Raw genomic sequence first — 19,499 nt, 5'->3', positions numbered from 1 at the left:
AACATTCAATGGCCCATATTTATACTTTGATACAGGCATAGCGTTACTTTGTAAGGGTGCATTTATATTTGGTTTTGCACCTGCTTTACAGGAAACAAACAGTCGCCTTCCTTTCTGCCCATGTTGGCTTAGACAGCAGCGAGGACAATGTGGTTTTACTCAGAAACACACGAGCGGGTTACCCCACATAACCATCCCAGGCCGCTCGCACAGCCACCTGCAACCTCCATCCTCCAAGTAGCTAAGGTCATATGCTAAGGAAAGTAATATATTTTATCCTTTGTAAAATTACATGCTAAACTTGAATTCCATTCCCTTTGCCCATATATGTGCAGATGTGTCTGTGATTGTGTGTAAATGACATTTCACTGACACAGTGACATTCTGAGCAAGGGCCATGGTGTGGGTCCACAGAGCAGTTGGGGTTTTCCGCTTGACTAATGCGTGGGAAGATTCAGTGACTATATTTTACAACAATATTTTAAATAGTTTTAGATACCTTTTTCTATACAGTTGACAGTGTATACATTGGGACAGCCATGCTGAAATAAGTCCTTCTTATCATTGAAAGCACGGTATACACGTCAAGTTTGCCTAAAAATAGGATTAAATGATTTAAGGACTTTGCAGCTCTGACTCTGAGAACTGAAATCAGGTATTCAACAAAACATCTTAAGTAGCTCCTAACTGATTTAGGAGGAAATAAAAACAATGGGTGTCTCTGTCCTAACTTTAGGATACATTTTTATGCCAAGCCTGTTTCAAAAAGTGTTTTAGCTCTAAAACTCACAACAATCCTATTGCTGTAACATCGGCAGTCTACCTTGAAACGTAGCATTTTAGAAAGATTTCATGACAATGAGCTTAACCATATTGTTTATGAGACAAGCAAAAAGCGTAAAATTAGCTGAACATATACTTAACAGTTTATTTGCGAAAGAAAACTCCTTTTTTTAAATGACTCAAAAATCATGTTGTTTATTGTGTTATCATGTGTTTCTTATGTTTTATTGTATTTGTTAGCTGTATTATATTTTAATGTTAGCTGTCAATTTATCGTTACTTAATAAAACACAATCAAAAACAAACAGTTTGATAGATTGAAAAAAGAGTTGTCTGTTTTTGTAAATGAACTCTTCACTTTTTGAATTAGTAACCTTTATAAATATTATATCAATATATAAACTATTATTTTTGATCTGAATTTGAATACACTAAGAATTATATATTCAACTATTTTATTTGAATGTGACTACATTTTTATTTTAAGATCTTAAATTAAATATGTAAGCATGAGACCTCATTCTATAATATTTCTATGATTCAATGACTGACAGAGACCCATCCTCTATCAGCCAATCTCTGTGGTCATAGTAAGTAAGTTTGCTGACATCATCCATAGCAACCATAGTGAAAACTCGGTCATCAAAGCTGTACAAATAGAGTAAATGGACAAATTACTTTTTCTTTGGAATTTTATTTCTATCATAATTTACTCAGATTTGATTTGTTCCAAATTTTCATTAATTTCTTTGTTCCGATGAACACAGAGAACGATATTTGGAAGAATGCTTGTCACCAAACAGTTCTTAGCCATCACTGACTACCGTAGTAGGAAAAATGACAATGGTAGTCAAAAGTGCCAAAGAACCTTTTGCTTTTCTTCAAAATATCAAAATATACGATAGAACAAAGACATTTACAAAGAAATGAGTGACCAAGAACTGGTTGGTTACAAGCATTCTTCTTTCTCTGTATTCATCAGAACAAAGAAATGTAAAACAAATTGGAACAACTCAATGGTGTCTAAACCATGACATAATTTGCATAAAATGGCAATTGGGTGAACTGTACCTTTAAGATCATAGATGCAGGAGAAGATTAAAAACATACGTCAAGTATAAAGAAGCCATCATCAAGTTAGGAGCCTCCAACTCTGGCCAAAACGGTGCCATTTTAAGGCCTAAAATGTGACAGCCAGAACTGGAGAGATATAGATTTTGGATATAAACCGTTTGAAAAAGTTTACTGTGCACAAAGCTGCCAGTCATCACATAGCTTCAGCGACCTGGGGTAACTGATGATCATCTTCTTTGTGACACAGTACCTCTTATCTCCTCTTGCCTGCGTGGCAATGACAGTAAAATTACACCGTACTAATGTTCTCTCTGTGACTGTGCAACCTGATAATCTCAATATTTTCACACTTTGATACTCAAAAAGAACAGATGCAACAGGAAAAAATGTCTGTTGTCGATATCTGGGAGGAGTCACTATGCGCACTACACTCAAAACAAATAGTGCTATACAGTTGCACTAAAATGGTTTCTTTGCTCGTAATCATAGGGGGACCATTTTAAATGCTATATAGAACCATATATTGGTGCTTCAGTCGCTCTTTGGGTTGACTGAGGTGCTATATAGAACCTCTGAAGAACCACACAGGGGCTTAACAGGTTCTTTATACGGAAGCGGTGCTATGTAGCACCTTAGTCATCCCAAAGAACCACTGAAGCACCAATATATGTTTCTATATAGCCCGAACCGAACACAGAACTTACGGAGCTTATTGCGGCTATGAGGCTGCTCAGGTAGCAGCGGAAGTTGAATTTGTCCTGTAAAGAGTTGTTCTAAAACTGTAAAATGTTTTGAGACATTATTTTAATGTCGAAGAACTACAAAGTGTTGCTTTAAGAGAAAATAACAGTTCTTGAACAAGTAATGTAGGCAGAATATGTTCCATCCATCCATTTTCTACCGCTTATCCGGGGCCGGGTCGCGGGGGCAGCAGTCCAAGCAGAGATGCCCAGACATCCCTCACCCCAGACACTTCCTCCAGCTCTTCCGGGGGGACACCGAGGCGTTCCCAGGCCAGCCGGGAGACATAGTCCCACCAGCGTGTCCTAGGTCTTCCCCGGGGTCTCCTCCCGGTCGGACGGGCCCGGAGCACCTTCCGGGGAAGGCGTCCAGTAGGCATCCGTAACAGATGCCCAAGCCACCTCAGCTGACCCCTCTCGATGTGGAGGAGCAGCGGCTCTACTCCGAGCTCCTCCCGGGTGACCGAGCTTCTCACCCTATCTCTAAGGGATCGCCCAGCCACCCTGCGGAGGAAGCTCATTTCAGCCGCCTGTATCCGGGATCTTGTCCTTTCGGTCATGACCCAAAGCTCATGACCATAGGTGAGAGTAGGAACGTAGATTGACCGGTAAATTGAGAGCTTCGCCTTGCGGCTCAGCTCTTTCTTCACCACGACGGACCGGTACATCGACCGCATTACTGCAGAAGCTGCACCGATCCGTCTGTCAATCTCCCGTTCCATCCTTCCCTCACTCGTGAACAAGACCCCGAGATACTTAAACTCCTCCACTTGAGGAAGGAACTCTCCACCAACCTGAAGTGGGCAAGCCACCCTTTTCCGACTGAGGACCATGGCCTCGGATTTGGAGGTACTGATTTTCATTCCAGCCGCTTCACACTCTGCTGTAAACCGTCCCAGTGCATGCTGAAGGTCCTGGTTTGAAGGGGCCAACACGACAACATCATCCGCAAATAGCAGAGATGAGATCGTGTCGTCCCCAAACCTGACACCCTCCGGCCCCTGGCTGCGCCTAGAAATTCTGTCCATAAAAACTACGAACAGAACCGGTGACAAAGGGCAGCCCTGCCGGAGTCCGACATGCACTGGGAACAAGTCCGACTTACTGCCGGCAATGCGAACCAAGCTCCTGCTTCGGCCGTACAGGGACCTGACAGCCCTTAGCAAAGGACCACAGACCCCATACTCCCGAAGCACCCTCCACAGGATGCCACGAGGGACACAGTCGAATGCCTTCTCCAAATCCACAAAACACATGTGGATTGGTTGAGCAAACTCCCATGAACCCTCCAGCACCCTGTAGAGGGTGTAGAGCTGGTCCAGCGTTCCACGGCCTGGACGAAAACCACACTGTTCCTCCTGAATCCGAGGTTCTACTATCGGGCGTATTCTCCTCTCCAGTACCCTGGCATAGACTTTCCCGGGAAGGCTGAGAAGTGTGATCCCCCTGTAGTTGGAACACACCCTCCGGTCCCCCTTCTTAAAAAGAGGGACCACCACCCCGGTCTGCCATCCCAGAGGCACTGTCCCCGACCGCCACGCGATGCTGCAGAGGCGTGTCAGCCAAGACAGCCCCACAACATCCAGAGACTTGAGGTACTCAGGGCGAATCTCATCCACCCCCGGTGCCTTGCCACTGAGGAGTTTCTTGACTACCTCAGTGACTTCGGCTTGGGTGATGGACGAGTCCACCTCTGAGCCCTCAGCTTCTGCTTCCTCAATGGAGGACGTGACGGTGGGATTGAGGAGATCCTCGAAGTACTCCTTCCACCGTCCGACGACATCCCCAGTTGAGGTCAACAGCCTCCCACCTCCACTGTAAACAGCATTGGTAGGGCACTGTTTCCCTCTCCTGAGGCGCCGGACGGTTTGCCAGAATCTCTTCGAGGCCAGTCGATAGTCCTTCTCCATGGCCTCACCAAACTCCTCCCAGGCCCGAGTTTTTGCCTCCACAACCGCCCGGGCAGCAGTCCGCTTGGCTTGTCGGTACCGGTCAGCTGCCTCAGGAGTCCCACAAGCCAACCAGGCCCGATAAGACTCCTTCTTCAGCTTGACGGTTTCCCTTACTTCCGGTGTCCACCACCGGGTTCGGGGATTCCCGCCTCGACAGGCACCGGAGACTTTACGGCCACAGCTCCGAGTGGCTGCTTCGACAATGGAGGCGGAGAACATGGTCCACTCGGACTCAATGTCTCCAGCCTCCCTCGGGATCTGGTTGAAGCTCTGCCGGAGGTGGGAGTTAAAGATCTCTCTGACAGGAGACTCGGCCAGGCGTTCCCAGCAGACCCTTACAGTACGTTTGGGTCTGCCGAGTCTGTCCAGCTTCCTCTCCTGCCATCGGATCCAACTCACCACCAGGTGGTGATCAGTTGACAGCTCCGCCCCTCTCTTAACCCGAGTGTCCAAAACATATGGTCGCAGGTCAGATGAAACGACCACAAAGTCGATCATCGACCTGCGGCCTAGGGTGTCCTGGTGCCACGTGCACTGATGGACACCCTTATGCTTGAACATGGTGTTCGTTATAGACAAACTGTGACTAGCACAGAAGTCCAATAACTGAACACCGCTCGGGTTCAGATCAGGGGGGCCGTTCCTCCCAATCACGCCCCTCCAGGTGTCACTGTTGTTGCCGACATGGGCGTTGAAGTCCCCCAGTAGGACGACGGAGTCCCCAGTCGGAGTACTTTCCAGCACCCCTCCCAGAGACTCCAAGAAGGTCGGGTACTCTGCACTGCCGTTCGGCCCGTAGGCACAAACAACAGTGAGAGACCTAACCCCGACCCGTAGGCGCAGGGAAACGACCCTCTCGTTCACCGGGGTAAACTCCAACACATGGCGGGAAAGCTGGGGGGCTATAATCAGACCCACACCAGCCCGCCGCCTCTCCCCATGGGCAACTCCAGAGTGATGAAGTGTCCATCCTCTCTCGAGGAGTGTGGTTCCAGAGCCCAAGCCATGCGTAGAGGTGATCCCGACTATCTCTAGTCGGAACCTCTCAACCTCACGCACCATCTCAGGCTCCTTCCCCGCCAGCGAGGTGACGTTCCACGTCCCTAGAGCTAGCTTCCGTGTCCAGGGATCGGGCTGTCGAGGCACTCTCCTCCGACTGCCGCCCGATCCACTACGCACCGACCCCCTATGGTCCCTCCCGCACGTGGTGAGCCCACGGGAAGGCGGCCCCACGTCGCTCCTTCGGGCTGAGCCCGGCCGGACCCCGTGGGGAAAGGCCCGACCACCAGGCGCTCACATACGAGCACCGACCCCGGGCCTGGCTCCAGGGTGGTGCCCCGGTTGCGCCATACCGGGCGACGTCACGGTCCTTGTTATATTCAACATCATAAAGGGTTTTTGAACCACTCTTAGTCTGACCCGTCGCCTAGGACCTGTTTGCCTTGGGAGACCCTACCAGGGGCATATGGCCCCCGACAACATAGCTCCTAGGGTCACTCGGGTACTCAAACCCCTCCACCACGTTAAGGTGGCGGTTCAAGGAAGGGGGCAGAATATGTTGATATTCATAAAGAAAACTATTTCAGCTCGAATGACCAATGTTAATACATATCACCCAGAAAGAAATAGAGAAAGGAGACAGAAGCTGATGAGACAGAAGCCCTTTAGACCGGTTGCATTTAAAAGCATTCAAATTTAAATGTAAAACAACGCCATCTAGTCACCACAGACAAGAAGCGCAAGTGCACTAGTTAATTTAAAATAAAACTTTTCTGTTAATTTATTCACCCCCACTTAATCCAAGATGTCTATGTCTTTTTTTCTTGAGTCACATAAAAAAGAGCTTTGAAGGAAAACATTCAATATTTTTTCTCCATATAATGCAATTTAAGTCAAACCATTGGATTGAAGGTCAAAATTACAGTTTCAGTGCTGCTTCAAGTGACACTGTATGACTTATGTGATAATATCAACATGTTGTGAGTGTGCGAGGGTTTGAATGTGCAGTTTGTGAGGACACAAATTTACATGGGTATTATTATTTATAAAAATATAAACATGGTTTATGAGGACAATTTCTGTTTTCTGTTTGTGGTGGGGATAGCGGAGAGAAAATGTTATTAGCTCTGCCATGATCCTTGTCTTGGTTTTCGAGTCTTGTGGCAGGATCATGTCAGTCCCATGTGTTTTGTGTGGAGAAAGAGCATTGTCCTGCTGAACCTGTCTCGTTTGGATTACCCGGTTTCCTGTTCTTGAGTTTGGTGATTATAGTTTATTTGAGATTCTAAGGACATTGTTTGTTTTGTCCCCCTTGGGGTAAGTTTTCCTTTGCACCTTTGTCTTTTGTTCTTGTTTTCCCCATCGAGGGTTTTTGGTTTGAATAAAGCCTTGTTGTTGAACACACGCCTGCCTGCGCTTGGGTTCTGTCCATAACTGTGACAAGCTCAGTATTACCATGCAAGTTCCTGTATACAACATGCCAATGTTATTTTCCAGCAGAGTAATCAATAATTTGTCTTTTAGACCATAAAACAAATCTTGAATTTGACAAATTATGTATTTATATAAACATTTTTTAATGCTTTTAATGGCATTTTTAGACTACAGATATATCGAAATGACGTATGATCAAATATCTCGGTTCAAACGATAAAATAAGCACAGTAAATTAGATGTTTTTGTATGCATTGCATTACCCATTGTTACTTTTTTTCCATTTGTGCATGTACAGAAAACCCAAGACCGGGATGTCTTACTAGACTTATGTTTCTTTAGTATAAGTCATGCAGACTGTCATCTCATAGGATAAATCTTAATTCAAAAACAATCAATTATTTGTAGAACTGAAAAGAATTTCATACAAAGTGACATTGTGTTATATATTTATAATAAAATTGTTTAAATGTACTCAAAAAAAAAATCCTTTATAAAACATGTGCTGATATGGAGCATGTATAAATTATTGAATTTTTCCACTGTAAATTGATCTTGAAATGTTAACATTTTACCCATGGAACTCCCGGCAAGGGAAAGGATTAACGGATGTTCTCACCAAGCCTTCAAACTAATCTGACATTTCAAGGCAGAAGAACATTTTTAGATATTGATTAAAGATTACGGGATTTCATTTCTGGCATGTACAGATGAATTGTTCACCACAAAGCTGGTAATGCGCACTAACAAATGAAATATTGTCATTTTTTATTGCATTGGAACTTTAAGAAATATGCTACATTTTCATATGTCATGCAACATAAAACAAAGTATGTGACTGAGAAACGAAGCATACAATCACTAGCATCTATAGGTGTTAAGCAAAAAAAGAGAAGATAGTCTATACTAAAAGTGAGGTATGTGTTGTTGTGAAACTGACAACAGACTTTGCAACTGTTTTGCTGCAAACTTCACCGCACGTTTCTGATTCAAAAGTAGAAATTCCAGGAGAACTGGTATGACCAAGCACTTGAAAGTTCCAGATGCCATCCTCAGAGTTACTACATTCCTCAAACTGCACAGAAAGAAAAAGAAAGTTTACATAATGTCAATTATATACACGCGGTGTACCGTATACACACTACTTAAAAGTTTGTTTCACGTTGCTGAAATGTTCTTCATGATCTTAAATGGCATATGCCTAGATATCTAAAATTAGTTATGTAGAGGTAAATATAATTTTGCAATATTACGTTTTCTTTCATTGCAAATCAAATTACCATTGTTTCTAGTTACATTGGTGTTTCCCTAAACAGCTTTGAATTCACAAAAAATAAAAAATGAACATAACCTTAAATTCAAACTGTAGTGTGTTGAGAGTATTTGTGTGATTTTGTGTTTGAGTGCATGTACTGGGGGGGGGGGGGCGTGTGTGTTTGGCCTTACATCCGCATCGCTGTCTGAAATCTTTGCAGCAGTTGAAAAAGCATCCAGGGTTGCAGTTACAGCGATTTAGTAAACCGAACTTCTCATTGCATCTCCCATAACAAGAGGTTGAGACTAAACCGAAAACACAAATAAAGACCATAAGCCAAACAAGTTTTGTTAAGGATGTTTAAATGTGTATGGCTGTATCTTTGAGATTTTTACTTCGGCTGGAAGAAGAGCAGTAGCTTGGGGGATTGAAGAAGACGAATCCTGGCAAATTCTGTGCAACATTGTTGGTGATCCAGCTCTGGTATTGTGAAACGCGGGTGTACACACCAGGTGAATTTCGATCAGCACAGCCATAACCCCAGCTAGTGATACCAGACTGAACCCACGTTGAACACAACTGGCTTACCATTGGACCTCCAGAGTCCCCCTACAGAAAGAGTAACAAAATGAAAAAGACAGAGGAAATACATGTTTCAGTTACAATTTATGGGCCTCCCAAACATCTTTATTATTTTAAATGAAAGATAATTGTATAATTATGATATATTATATACAAAATAGTGTTTCTTTTCAACTTTGAAGAAAGTTTATGAAGGCACATGAATATAAAAAATTCTAGTGCATTGTTGATGTACCTGACAGGTATCTTTGCCACCCTGCATGAAACCAGCACACATCATGTTATTGGTAACAGATCCAGAAACCAGTAGATTATTGCATTGAATATTTGGCACCACAGGAACCACAGTTTCTTGAAGAGCTACAGGATCTGGTAAACTCACTATACATGTGCAGAAACACACACAATCATTTATCTGTATTGTTACAACTAGAAGTCTTCATGGGAATGGATAAATATTTTTGTAAACGTTCGTACCTCCGTTTAAAATATTTCCCCAGCCTGTGATCCAGCTGCTGGTGTCAGAAGCAAAGACACTTTTCTGGGATGCCAGACACACAGGTCTGATATAGTCAGTAAAGGTGACTGGAGAGGACAGACACAGGAGAGCAATGTCATTGTCATTGGTGTTTATGTCGTAGGCAGTGTGAATGATGAGCCTACTGACGGTTCTAGAGACTTCATGGACATTAACTCCCTGCTGTGTTTTTCTTCCCAAGTAAACACGCATACTGGATGTGGTGAGACTGGATACAAGCAGAGAAAATACAAAAACAATAGATATAAACTTCTAACACACACACACACACACGTGTGCTTCAAAAGGTTCTTTGATGCCATAGAAGAACATTTTGTTCCATAAATAACATCTGAAGAACCTTTCTGTTTAACAAAAGGTTCTTTGTGGTGAAAAAAGGTTCTTCAGATCATAAAAAAGTAGGAAAGAGATGCTTCTTTAAAGAACCTTTGACTGAATGGTTCTTTGTGGAACCAAAAATGGTTATTCTATGGCATTGCTGTGAAGAACGTAAAAAAGTATATCCATAGTTGAACTTTGCATAAAAATATACACAAAATGCATGTATCTAAATGGATGTATATACAGCATGTTCTTGCAGGGCATCAGGGGTAACCATAGCCACAATTTAGTACAAATAACCATTGCTTCAAGTTTGCAGATATTATGTGTTTCTTACCCAGATAAACAGTGAGCTGCAGTCAACACCCATTCACTGTTGATGAGTGAGCCACCACAAAAATGACCTCCGTACGTGGAGCTGTGCAGACTGACCTGCCACGGCCATGCCCCATAAGTGGCATCTACACCACCCACAATACGGGTGTTTAAAGGGGCACGGCCACAAACTGTTGAAAGATATTGAGAGATCACAATGAAACAAATGATGGAAACATTTCTGTTTGAAAATAATTTAAGATAAGAATAAGAACTTAATAACATCAAATGATAGAGAGAGCATCTTACCATTCAATTGAGACTGTGAACCTGCATTGGAAAAGACAGAATAGTAAACATTATTTGGTGTCGTTACATTAAAAAAGCGGCAAGGAAGAAAAGGAATAACTGCAGGCATTGTGTTTCTTTAGATGATCCTGCCGCGAACCATTGCATTTGTGAAAGAGAACAAGCTAGAGATTTCAGGATAAACCGGTTTCCTTTAAAGCATACATAGCCTCCAATCGTTCAAATAGCTTTGACCCTTACATTCTTCGTTCCATTGCACTGTGATTACCCTGCAGCATCAAATGTATTGTCAATGCCCCAAATAAAGTTTTTTGAGGAATGATTTAATCTACGTGTTATCTTACAAGATCTTAGCAATAAAAAAAGACCTTGTGGATTTTGTCACCAGCTCTCAGGAAAACTTCATTCCGATTGGCCTAACCTGTACATGTATTTATTTACATGTATTTACTTTTTATACTTTTAACTTTGACATTTTGTTATTATGACTGCCCATATCAATGATTCCTTATAATTGCAACTGTTTTGAAAACTTGTGTAACCTACTGATTATATGGAGATGTGCTATTTTCACATAGAGATATTATAAATTGCCTTTAAGAACACAGTGTTTTACACTAAAGAAAACACTTTCAACATTAGGTTTATGGTTTTGATATTCTTAATCCCATTCAGACACATGCAGCCTGTCTATAGTAAACAGTGACAAATAATAAAAGCTTACCTTTGACACATATGAGCAGGAATAAAGTCGTAGACGTGAACCTCCACATATTCACTGAAACTCTCTTTTCATTAGCAGAATAAGTGTTAATAACTTGGTACTCTTGACTGCACTCTTACTGTGCCTTTTATATTTTCGTTCTTCTCCATATCACGTCACATCACTAATCCGTCCCATTGTTTGCCATGCGCCTCCTCCACTTTCATACATCATTCTCTACATTCTTCTTAACTGCACAGGTGACAAAATAAATCAATCACTTTTTACAATACCTGTTTTTTTGTCTTTTGTTTTTTTCTTGTGCTGTATGCAGAACTATCAACACTGGAGAGGTTGCAGAGGTTTCATTTTAAAAAGCAAGTAAAGTTACAGTGTTTTAATACATTTTATTTCATATATTTACATTTATTTAAACATGCTAAGACAAATTAAAGAAAAAATAAGAGGAAAGAAAAACAAGAAAATTAAGAGAAATTGTTGTTAGTGACTCTCAATATCAAATCTAAATAAACAAAACTTTCTTTCAACTTCCTGCAACTTTCCTCTTTTCTTTTTTTTACAATGAAGGAAACAACTCTGGTTGAAGGACAATTATAGTTAAAGAAAAATTCGAAATAATAACCATTATATATACACAAAGGGGTGATTATTTAATAAATCATAGCACAAATGGTGCTGGCAGGCAAGGAAAAATATTTCACATGAACAGTAACGTCTGCATTTGTACTGAAAGAGACATGCTGTTAGTTTCACTGTGAATGAATCACAAATGAATACCAAACATTTCATTCAACTGAGTGTGTATTGCATAATTCATCTGTATGGTAGAGTTGTTTGCGAAAAAAAATTATATTACACTTTTGACTGTATTATTTTACGATTTCAAAGTCAGCCTAAGATATAAATAAAACAATATTGTAAAGATTGTATAAGATATGCTTTAAATACGAGTGTATGAAAATTGATGTTGTGTTTATTTAGCTTATGTTTGTTTTACATTGTCCAGAATGTATTTGATGCTTTAGGTGATTGTCTGATTCAGATGTGATCAGTCTGGCTCCTACACGTCTCTCATCTTCCAAGGTCAAGGTTAAAGATGACGTTACAATGTCTCAAGATCCGGCATGATGAAGAATACAGAATCCTGAAAGTCAGCTTTGGAATAAGTCTTATGTCATCTTAAGATCAATTTTTTAAATGTTCTCATTATTCAAAAACAAAGCGGATTATAAAATAATGGAAAACAAACAAAATGTGACCAAGAATCGCTTTTAAGTTTGTAAATCGTATCAAGTTGTAATTATGTGCTTTGTGCAAGGATGATGTCAAAACAGGACTGCATAACCTTTACCCCTCCCCACTGTGTAATACTTTAATATTGTGCAATTTTCTTTTCAAACAATTGCTTGCTTTTCTTAACACAAGCGGTTTCTTATAACGGCTAAACACAGTGTCAGGGTTTAGGACAGAACCCAAGCACAGGCAGACGTGTTTTAAATAAAACTATTCAAACCAAAAACAAGAACAAAAGACAAAGGTGCAAAGGAAAACTTCCCACAAGGGGGACAAAACAAACGATGTCCTTTGAAAAACAAATAAACTATAATCCACAAAATTGGGAACAGGAAACAGGAACACAGGTAATCCAACAAGGTGATACTCAACGCAAATAATGACAAAGGTGGTAATGGTAATGACAATGAACCGACAAGGGACAGAGGGAAACTGGGACTAGATAAAGGGAAACTCTAACGAGGACCGATAACACAGGGAGAGTGGCAGCCGGTGACAGGAATTGAGCACGGAAAGCTAACAGGAGGATTGCACGGGGCAGGTAAAGGGAATGAATCACTAGGGAGAATATGGTTCAGGGATGGTGACAGGACTAAACACTAATGCGCCACTAACAGAGAAACAAGAGGGCGGGGCTAAAGGACGTGACACCGGAGAGAGAGTATGGGATGATAAACCAAAACAATGCTCTTTCTCCACACAAAACACATTGGAACTGACATGAACCTGCCACTCCTTGTCTTGGTTTTCGAGTCTTGTGGCAGGATCATGTCAGTCCCATGTGTGGAGAAAGAGAATTGTTTTGGTTTATCACGCCATGCTCTCTATGACACACACAAACTAGTCCTATTAAAAATACATTAATAGTTCATATATTCAAAGTCATATGACGAGTTGAGCGAATCAAATAGCAATAACAAAAACAGATGTATCTACACATACTGCATGGAATGTTTAATGTAGAACAATTTGTACGTCTAGTGCAGTTAACTGTAAACTGCAGAAACATGTATTGCAAGAACAACAAGACAATGGACTATACAAGGAAGTAAAGATAAATGAATTAAGTTTTTTTTACAGTGTGGATGTTTAAAAAGATGAGAAGGAGTGTTTAGGTATTAATATATAATATTAAATAATTATAATATATTACATAAGGGACATCTCCAAAGTTATTGAGCTAGATAATCAAGCCAAATAACTACTTGACAAGCCTGAGTTGTCAACATTATCAATGAATAACTGATTGTAAGTAATTTGAGACAGGAAACAAAACATTTCTGTGTCACATTTAGATCGTAACCATTGAAAGTAGTTTCAAGTCTAAGTCTAAATTCTATTTTATTCAGAAAACCACAGGCCCCTGTTCACTTGTTTGTTAGGCAGGCTTGTCAATCCCAGTATAGCGGTTGGGATTGCCATTGTTTTACAGCAACAAATTTGCAAGTCTATATTCCTATGTTTGGTCCAAACAGACTCTTTACTTCAGTGAGTTTTGACCAGAATCCTATTGTTTGTATAGCATAGAGGTAATTTCCTGGTAATGTTACAACTTCGCTGTACGATTATTTCTGAAAACATGCAACGCGTTTGGGGGTAGGTGGAACTAAAGCACCTGCGCACACAATGCCAACAAAATACAGATAACATTTTCACTTACCATGTGAGGTTTGTGTCCGGGATCTTTTAGCACTGGGACCGCCACTCCATCTATCAGTTTCAAACGATCTCCAAATCAGTGTTGTGTCCACTGTTTATATAACATTCATCACCCAAATAGAGTGCACAAACAAACACAGCTGAAATTTGAAAGTGACGTGTGGGCATGCTCCTTCTCTCAATCTCCTTGGTTGATCCTTTCTCGGCTTCCTCCTACGCCTCAGCTCACCACTCAAATCCAGAGATCAAAAAGTGGACCGTCCTTAGCCTATGAGTGGCTTTAGAAAACGCCAGCATCCTCTTCTCACGGAAGTCAACCAAAGCCGAGCTGTACAGCTTGTACACCTCCAGCCAGCAAGGAGTAACTCTAACCACATCCACTTGTCGCACCATACCGCGCCATACCATGCCCAGATCACGCAGACGTCAGCCACCAACTATCTCCCGGATCATCAGAGCCCAACACCTCTCCCGGCTCTACACCGGTCCACAGCCACCAAGGCAGTGTGACATTGCCCACCCTACCCACTGCCTATCATCCTTTAAATTTCCTGCTTGGTCGCAGGCCTGCAGCACCACTGCAAAACGATAGTGTGAGGCTGCATCCACTACCGGCACAGGCGCAGGCCCAGACACTTCCTTATTATCCTTTCCCCAATAATATTAGCTCTCGTTCCGACTTCACCCTTTTCTCATGCCCTGGAACCTCCTCCCGTAGCCTGGAGCATCAGGGACCAGATCCTTGCAGGTGCGGATATCAACCTTTTTCCCTCCTGTCTCCTATTGCTTTGCCAAATTTAATTCAGACATCGCAATAGTCGCTGAGCTCGTGCTGTCTTACGGAAGCACTCACTTTGACACATATCACATGCTATTTTCATCTAAATGTGCAATCAGGGTCGCCCAGTGGAACCAATTTCCCTACTGGGGGAGCCCTAGACACTGAGCTCTACAACAGGATATTCCTAGGCTGTCACAACAACTCTTGTGCAGTCTGCAGATCCCTCACTCACTCCACCACAGCATGTACTTTAATTAACCCCTCCATTCCTCCCTGTCTAGAGCCGGAGCAGCAAAAATCCACCTGCTACGTCCTAAGCACAACTACTACCCATCCTGCACCACCAGCCAACCACTGTCATTACACCAATAACCAGATTTGATAAGCTTCAACCACAGCAGGTGCACCAGGCAGCTATGCCGCCTCATGCATATTTGTGATTTTTGTGGTGGCGCTCACGCCTGCTATATATGCCCTGTTAAAAAATCTGCAAATAAAAGGGCTAGATATTACCCATCGACTCGATGACACCAACTTCACAGAGTTTCTATTGTCCCGGTCACACACTACTTTAATCCCAGTGTTGAAAGTCCCATCAGAGAGCATCATCTGCGCTAATCTCCAGTCCGCCCTCGCCAAACCAGAAACAGTCGAACAGTCGACTAATCAAAGTGAAATCGAAAATTTCATGATAGGCCCATTTTCTGAACCCCCCTTTTGGCATTTCCCGTATCAGTCCCATAGCCATCGCAACCAGAAAATTTTCCAGTTAAAAACGCTGTGATGAAGTTCGTTAGAAGGGAAGGAAGGAGACGAGAACCGGCGAACATAAACTAACATAAACTAACCCAGCAGGGGCATTTACCCACATTTTCCACAGTCGCAGCGGTGTCACTGCAGCAGGAGACTTTCTCTGTATTTCCTACTGCCGCAGCACTAGTGTCACCCCTGCAGGGGCCTTTGCTCATATTTTCCACCGCTCCAGCAGGAGCCTTACCTATATTTCCGACTGCCACAGCAGTGTCGCTCCAGCTGGAGCCTCATTTATTCATTTCATTGAGTCATTTAGCAGACGCTTTTATCCAAAGCGACTTACAAAGAGTTCAGGGAGCAATAAGCGATATGTCATAAAAGAGCAATAGTACGATAGGGGCTAATACAAAGTTACTAGTTTCAACAAAAAAGGTAGACCACTACCTGTTGAGAAGAGAGAGGGTTAGTTTTAAGGAGCCTTTACCTATATTTCCCACTGCCGCAGCAGTGTGACCCCTGCAGGGGCCTTTACCTGTATTGCCCACCGCCCCAGTGGTGTCGCTCCAGCAGGAGCCTTTCTATGTATGTCCCACTGCCACAGCAGGGCTGCCCCAGCAGGGGCCTTTACCTTTATTTTGCTCCAGCAGGAGCCTTTACCTGTATTTCCCACCGCTGCAGCAGTGTTGCTCCAGAAGGAGCCTTGACCTATATTTTCCACTTTCCATTTTTCCAATAATTTCACGACTTGGTGTGCCTGAAATGTAACGTGGAAAAAACTGTTTTGGCATGCTGTCCGCCAGAGGGGCTCGGAGAGGATACTTTACTCAAGCTCCAAACTCCCCTTCCCTTGCTAGAAGAGAAGCAGAAGAGGTGGAATGCTGAAAGAATGTACACAGAGAAGATGCTGCTTTATTTAAGACCATGGGCAAACTGGGTCATTGATATCAAATAGCTGAATGACTGCCCATTTTCCCACTCTAATTATTTCCTTATACAGTATTTATCTGTTTGGAAATTTGAACTGGTTTTGGTGCCTTTCAACACAGCCCTAAGGTAAAACTGGTTATATAGACCCAATAAAAGCATAACAGGCTCTTTAGGTTTGGTAGGCTGTTCCTCTTTATGAATCATGTCAGTCTTTAGTTTGTTTATAGCCTGTGTTTTTTTGAGGTGGGAAGATGTTGTGTGCATTAAATGTGTAATTATGCTTTTCTATCTCGTTAGTTTACATGTTATATTATTTGTTAATATATAAAGAAATGGTTTTGGTTCCTCTGATGGGACTTTTTACTGCTTAATGAGGGAATTCTTGATTATTTGGTGGTATGTAAACACAATGGTCTAAGAAGATAACTTACTGTTAATTCAGGGGAATAATATAAAAATAATAATTATGAGCGGATCATTGTCAGTTTCATGCCTTGCCCTCCTTTGTGTCTTCATATTGGATAACCTTCCTTTTAGCTGTGCCCTGTTGTTTTGTGGAGTTATTAGGGTTTCGAGCACGAAGTGCTGAAAACCTATTGTTTTTGTAAGGATTTTTATTCTTCTTCTTATTATTATTATTTTTCCGCCTTAAAACGCGTCGCCCAGCCCAAACCGTACATCGTAGAAACTCGAAACTTTGTCAATTGGTTGTATATGTGCAGGTTACTCAGATACAGTGAACCAGCCAAATCGGCCCATAGGTGGCGCTATAGCGATGGCCAATGCGTTTGGGCTCAATGCTCGTAAACCGGATGTCGCACAACAAAGTGTTTGGTGTCATTGGAATCCTTGGCTCCAAACTTAAAAAATGGCTCTCTGATTTCATTTCCGGTATGCAAATTTTTAGTCCCTGGATTTTTGCCCGATCGGAACCAAACCAACGCTGATGAATTCTGTGGAAGAAGTTGAAATTTCGATTCAGGGTTGCTAGGGGGCATCAAAACGTCTGAACCGGAAGTAGCCTATTTCACTTAAATGACCATAACTCGTGAACCGTTTGAACTATCTTCACGGGGCTTAGACCGTTTGTGTAGACCCTTAGTCCGGGGTCACAATAAAAAAGACTCGGTGTTTGGCCACTAGGTGGCGCTATAATAGCAAAGAACTCGAAAAGGGCTATAACTACGCAACCGTTTGCCTGATCGACTTATTATTTGGTTTGATGTGTCTTTGTGTTATGCACCATGACTGTATAAAATGACTTTGACGTTTCTCAAAAAACATGGCCGCTATCGGCCAAATGAATTTTGAGCACTCATTAGACAGGGTTAACGGAGGCCGAAGGAAAACGACACTCGCTGGGCTTGTTCGACTCGTGGTCCTGAAGGTCTGTAAGAAATATGAACTCATTCGGCCACCGGGGGGCGAAGTAACGGTTTTAGAGTGCATAAACAATTGTTTATCACGTGACATTTGACATATACTCAAACTATTTACATCATATGATAGCTCTTCTCATTCTGAACAACTTTGCCTCTGGACACGCTTCTTTCGATCGAACGGTTCATGAGTTATCGCTGATGATGTAAAAACCTACTTTCGCGAACTAGTCCTTGGTTTTTCAACCGATCGGAACTAAACCAATGCAGATGACTTCTGTGGAGTGTGAATGTAAATAATCATTGAAGAAAAGTTGAAATTTGTATTCATACACGGTAGGGGGGCCAACAACTCAACTGGGAGGAGCCTATCACATTAAAATGGCCATAAATCCAGAAGGGATTAACACATCATCATGGGGCTTGGAACATATGTGTAGACCATCACTCTGAGGTCACCTACAAAAGAAGGTGGCGTTTGGACACTAGGTGGCGCTAGACCAGTAGAAATGGCTAAATTGACGCGTATTTCATTAAACAATTGTGTATCACGTGACATTTGACAAACACACAAACTATTGATATCATATGATAGCTCTTCTCATTCTGAACAAATTTGCCTCTTAATTCATTGATGTCAATCAAACGGTTCAGGAGTTATTGCTGATGATGTTAATAACGTACTTTTGCAAACTAGTTCTTTGATTTTCAAGCAATTTCAAAATTTCCACCATAGTACAATTCTCTGGACTCTCTAGGTCAATAATGATCAAAAATATGTTGAGTTTTTTTGTTGTGTGACCATTACAGGGTCCTTTATTATATTAACGTGAAAAATGTACGTTTAAGGTTGCTACTCCTTAATAAATAATCCAACTGATTTGCAATTAAGTAGTATAATACATATGAAGAACCCTGAAGGAATGTTTGAGACCCCACACTTCTGAGCTACGCGTGATTCCCGTCTCATCTACCCGAGGATTGCTGCTTAATCCTGTCATTTTTCTGTGCGTGCAGGACTTTGATCTGTCGTGGTTGTGTTGGGGAGTGCCCCCTGAGCCTGTTCAATGATGTCACAGTGCATTGGATGGCTCAGATGACGAGAAACCCGTTATTAGGGTTTCGAGCACGAAGTGCTGAAAACCTATTGTTTTTGTAAGGATTTTTTTATTCTTCTTATTTATTATTATTCCGCCATAAAACACGTAGCCCAGCCCAAACCGTAAGTCGTAGAAACTCGAGACTTGGTCAGATGGTAGTAGTCTCGCTCGCTACTCAGATACTCGGAGTCAGCCATGTCGGTCCATAGGGGGCGCTTCAGCGATCCTGAGCGCGTTTGCATTCGTAACTCCTAAAATGTTTGTCGCACACCCAAGTGTTTTATATCATTGTAATAATTGCCTCAAAACTTAAAAAACGTATATCTCCGATTTCATTTCCGGTATGCAAATTATTTCGCTAATTTGCATTTTATGAAAAAAAAAAATGAACTAGTCCATGGATTTTTGCCCGATCGCAACCAAACCAACGCTGATGAATTCTGTGGAGTGTGAATGTAAATATTCATTGAAAAAAAATTGAAATTTCGATTCAGCGTCGCTAGGGGGCATCAAAACTTCAAAACCGGAAGTAGCCAGTTTCACTAAAATGACCATAACTCGTGAACCGTTTGAGCTATCTT

The 19,499-nt window shown here is 42.0% G+C and overlaps 1 protein-coding gene across 1 annotated transcript; it reads right to left on the bottom strand.

Annotated features, from left to right (window-relative positions):
* Nucleotides 1–7,111: 7,111 nt before the first annotated feature.
* Nucleotides 7,112–11,213, bottom strand: LOC306896011 (trypsin-like). Its single transcript, XM_079459653.1, has 8 exons — nucleotides 11,027–11,213; nucleotides 10,303–10,323; nucleotides 10,016–10,184; nucleotides 9,297–9,565; nucleotides 9,055–9,200; nucleotides 8,633–8,846; nucleotides 8,429–8,542; nucleotides 7,112–8,057 (listed from the first exon to the last, which is right to left on the bottom strand). The coding sequence occupies exons 1-8, from the start codon at nucleotides 11,073–11,075 to the stop codon at nucleotides 8,053–8,055; spliced, it is 987 nt and encodes a 328-aa protein (XP_079315779.1). The 5' UTR covers nucleotides 11,076–11,213; the 3' UTR covers nucleotides 7,112–8,052.
* Nucleotides 11,214–19,499: the final 8,286 nt, after the last annotated feature.

Source organism: Barbatula barbatula, assembly GCF_947034865.1.
Source record: "Barbatula barbatula genome assembly, chromosome: 7".
Classification (NCBI taxonomy): Eukaryota; Metazoa; Chordata; class Actinopteri; order Cypriniformes; family Nemacheilidae; genus Barbatula; species Barbatula barbatula.
This window is presented reverse-complemented; position numbering and strand designations above follow the sequence as displayed.

Coding starts and splice junctions, on each gene's coding strand:
- LOC306896011 (XM_079459653.1), bottom strand. CDS start 11,075: ATGTGGAGGTTCACGTCTACGACTTTATTCCTGCTCATATGTGTCAAA. Junction 9,566..10,015: donor GCAGCTCACTGTTTATCTGG/GTAAGAAACACA, acceptor GCTTGTATCCAG/TCTCACCACATCCAGTATGC. Junction 8,847..9,054: donor GTGGCAAAGATACCTGTCAG/GTACATCAACAA, acceptor CTCTTTCTGTAG/GGGGACTCTGGAGGTCCAAT.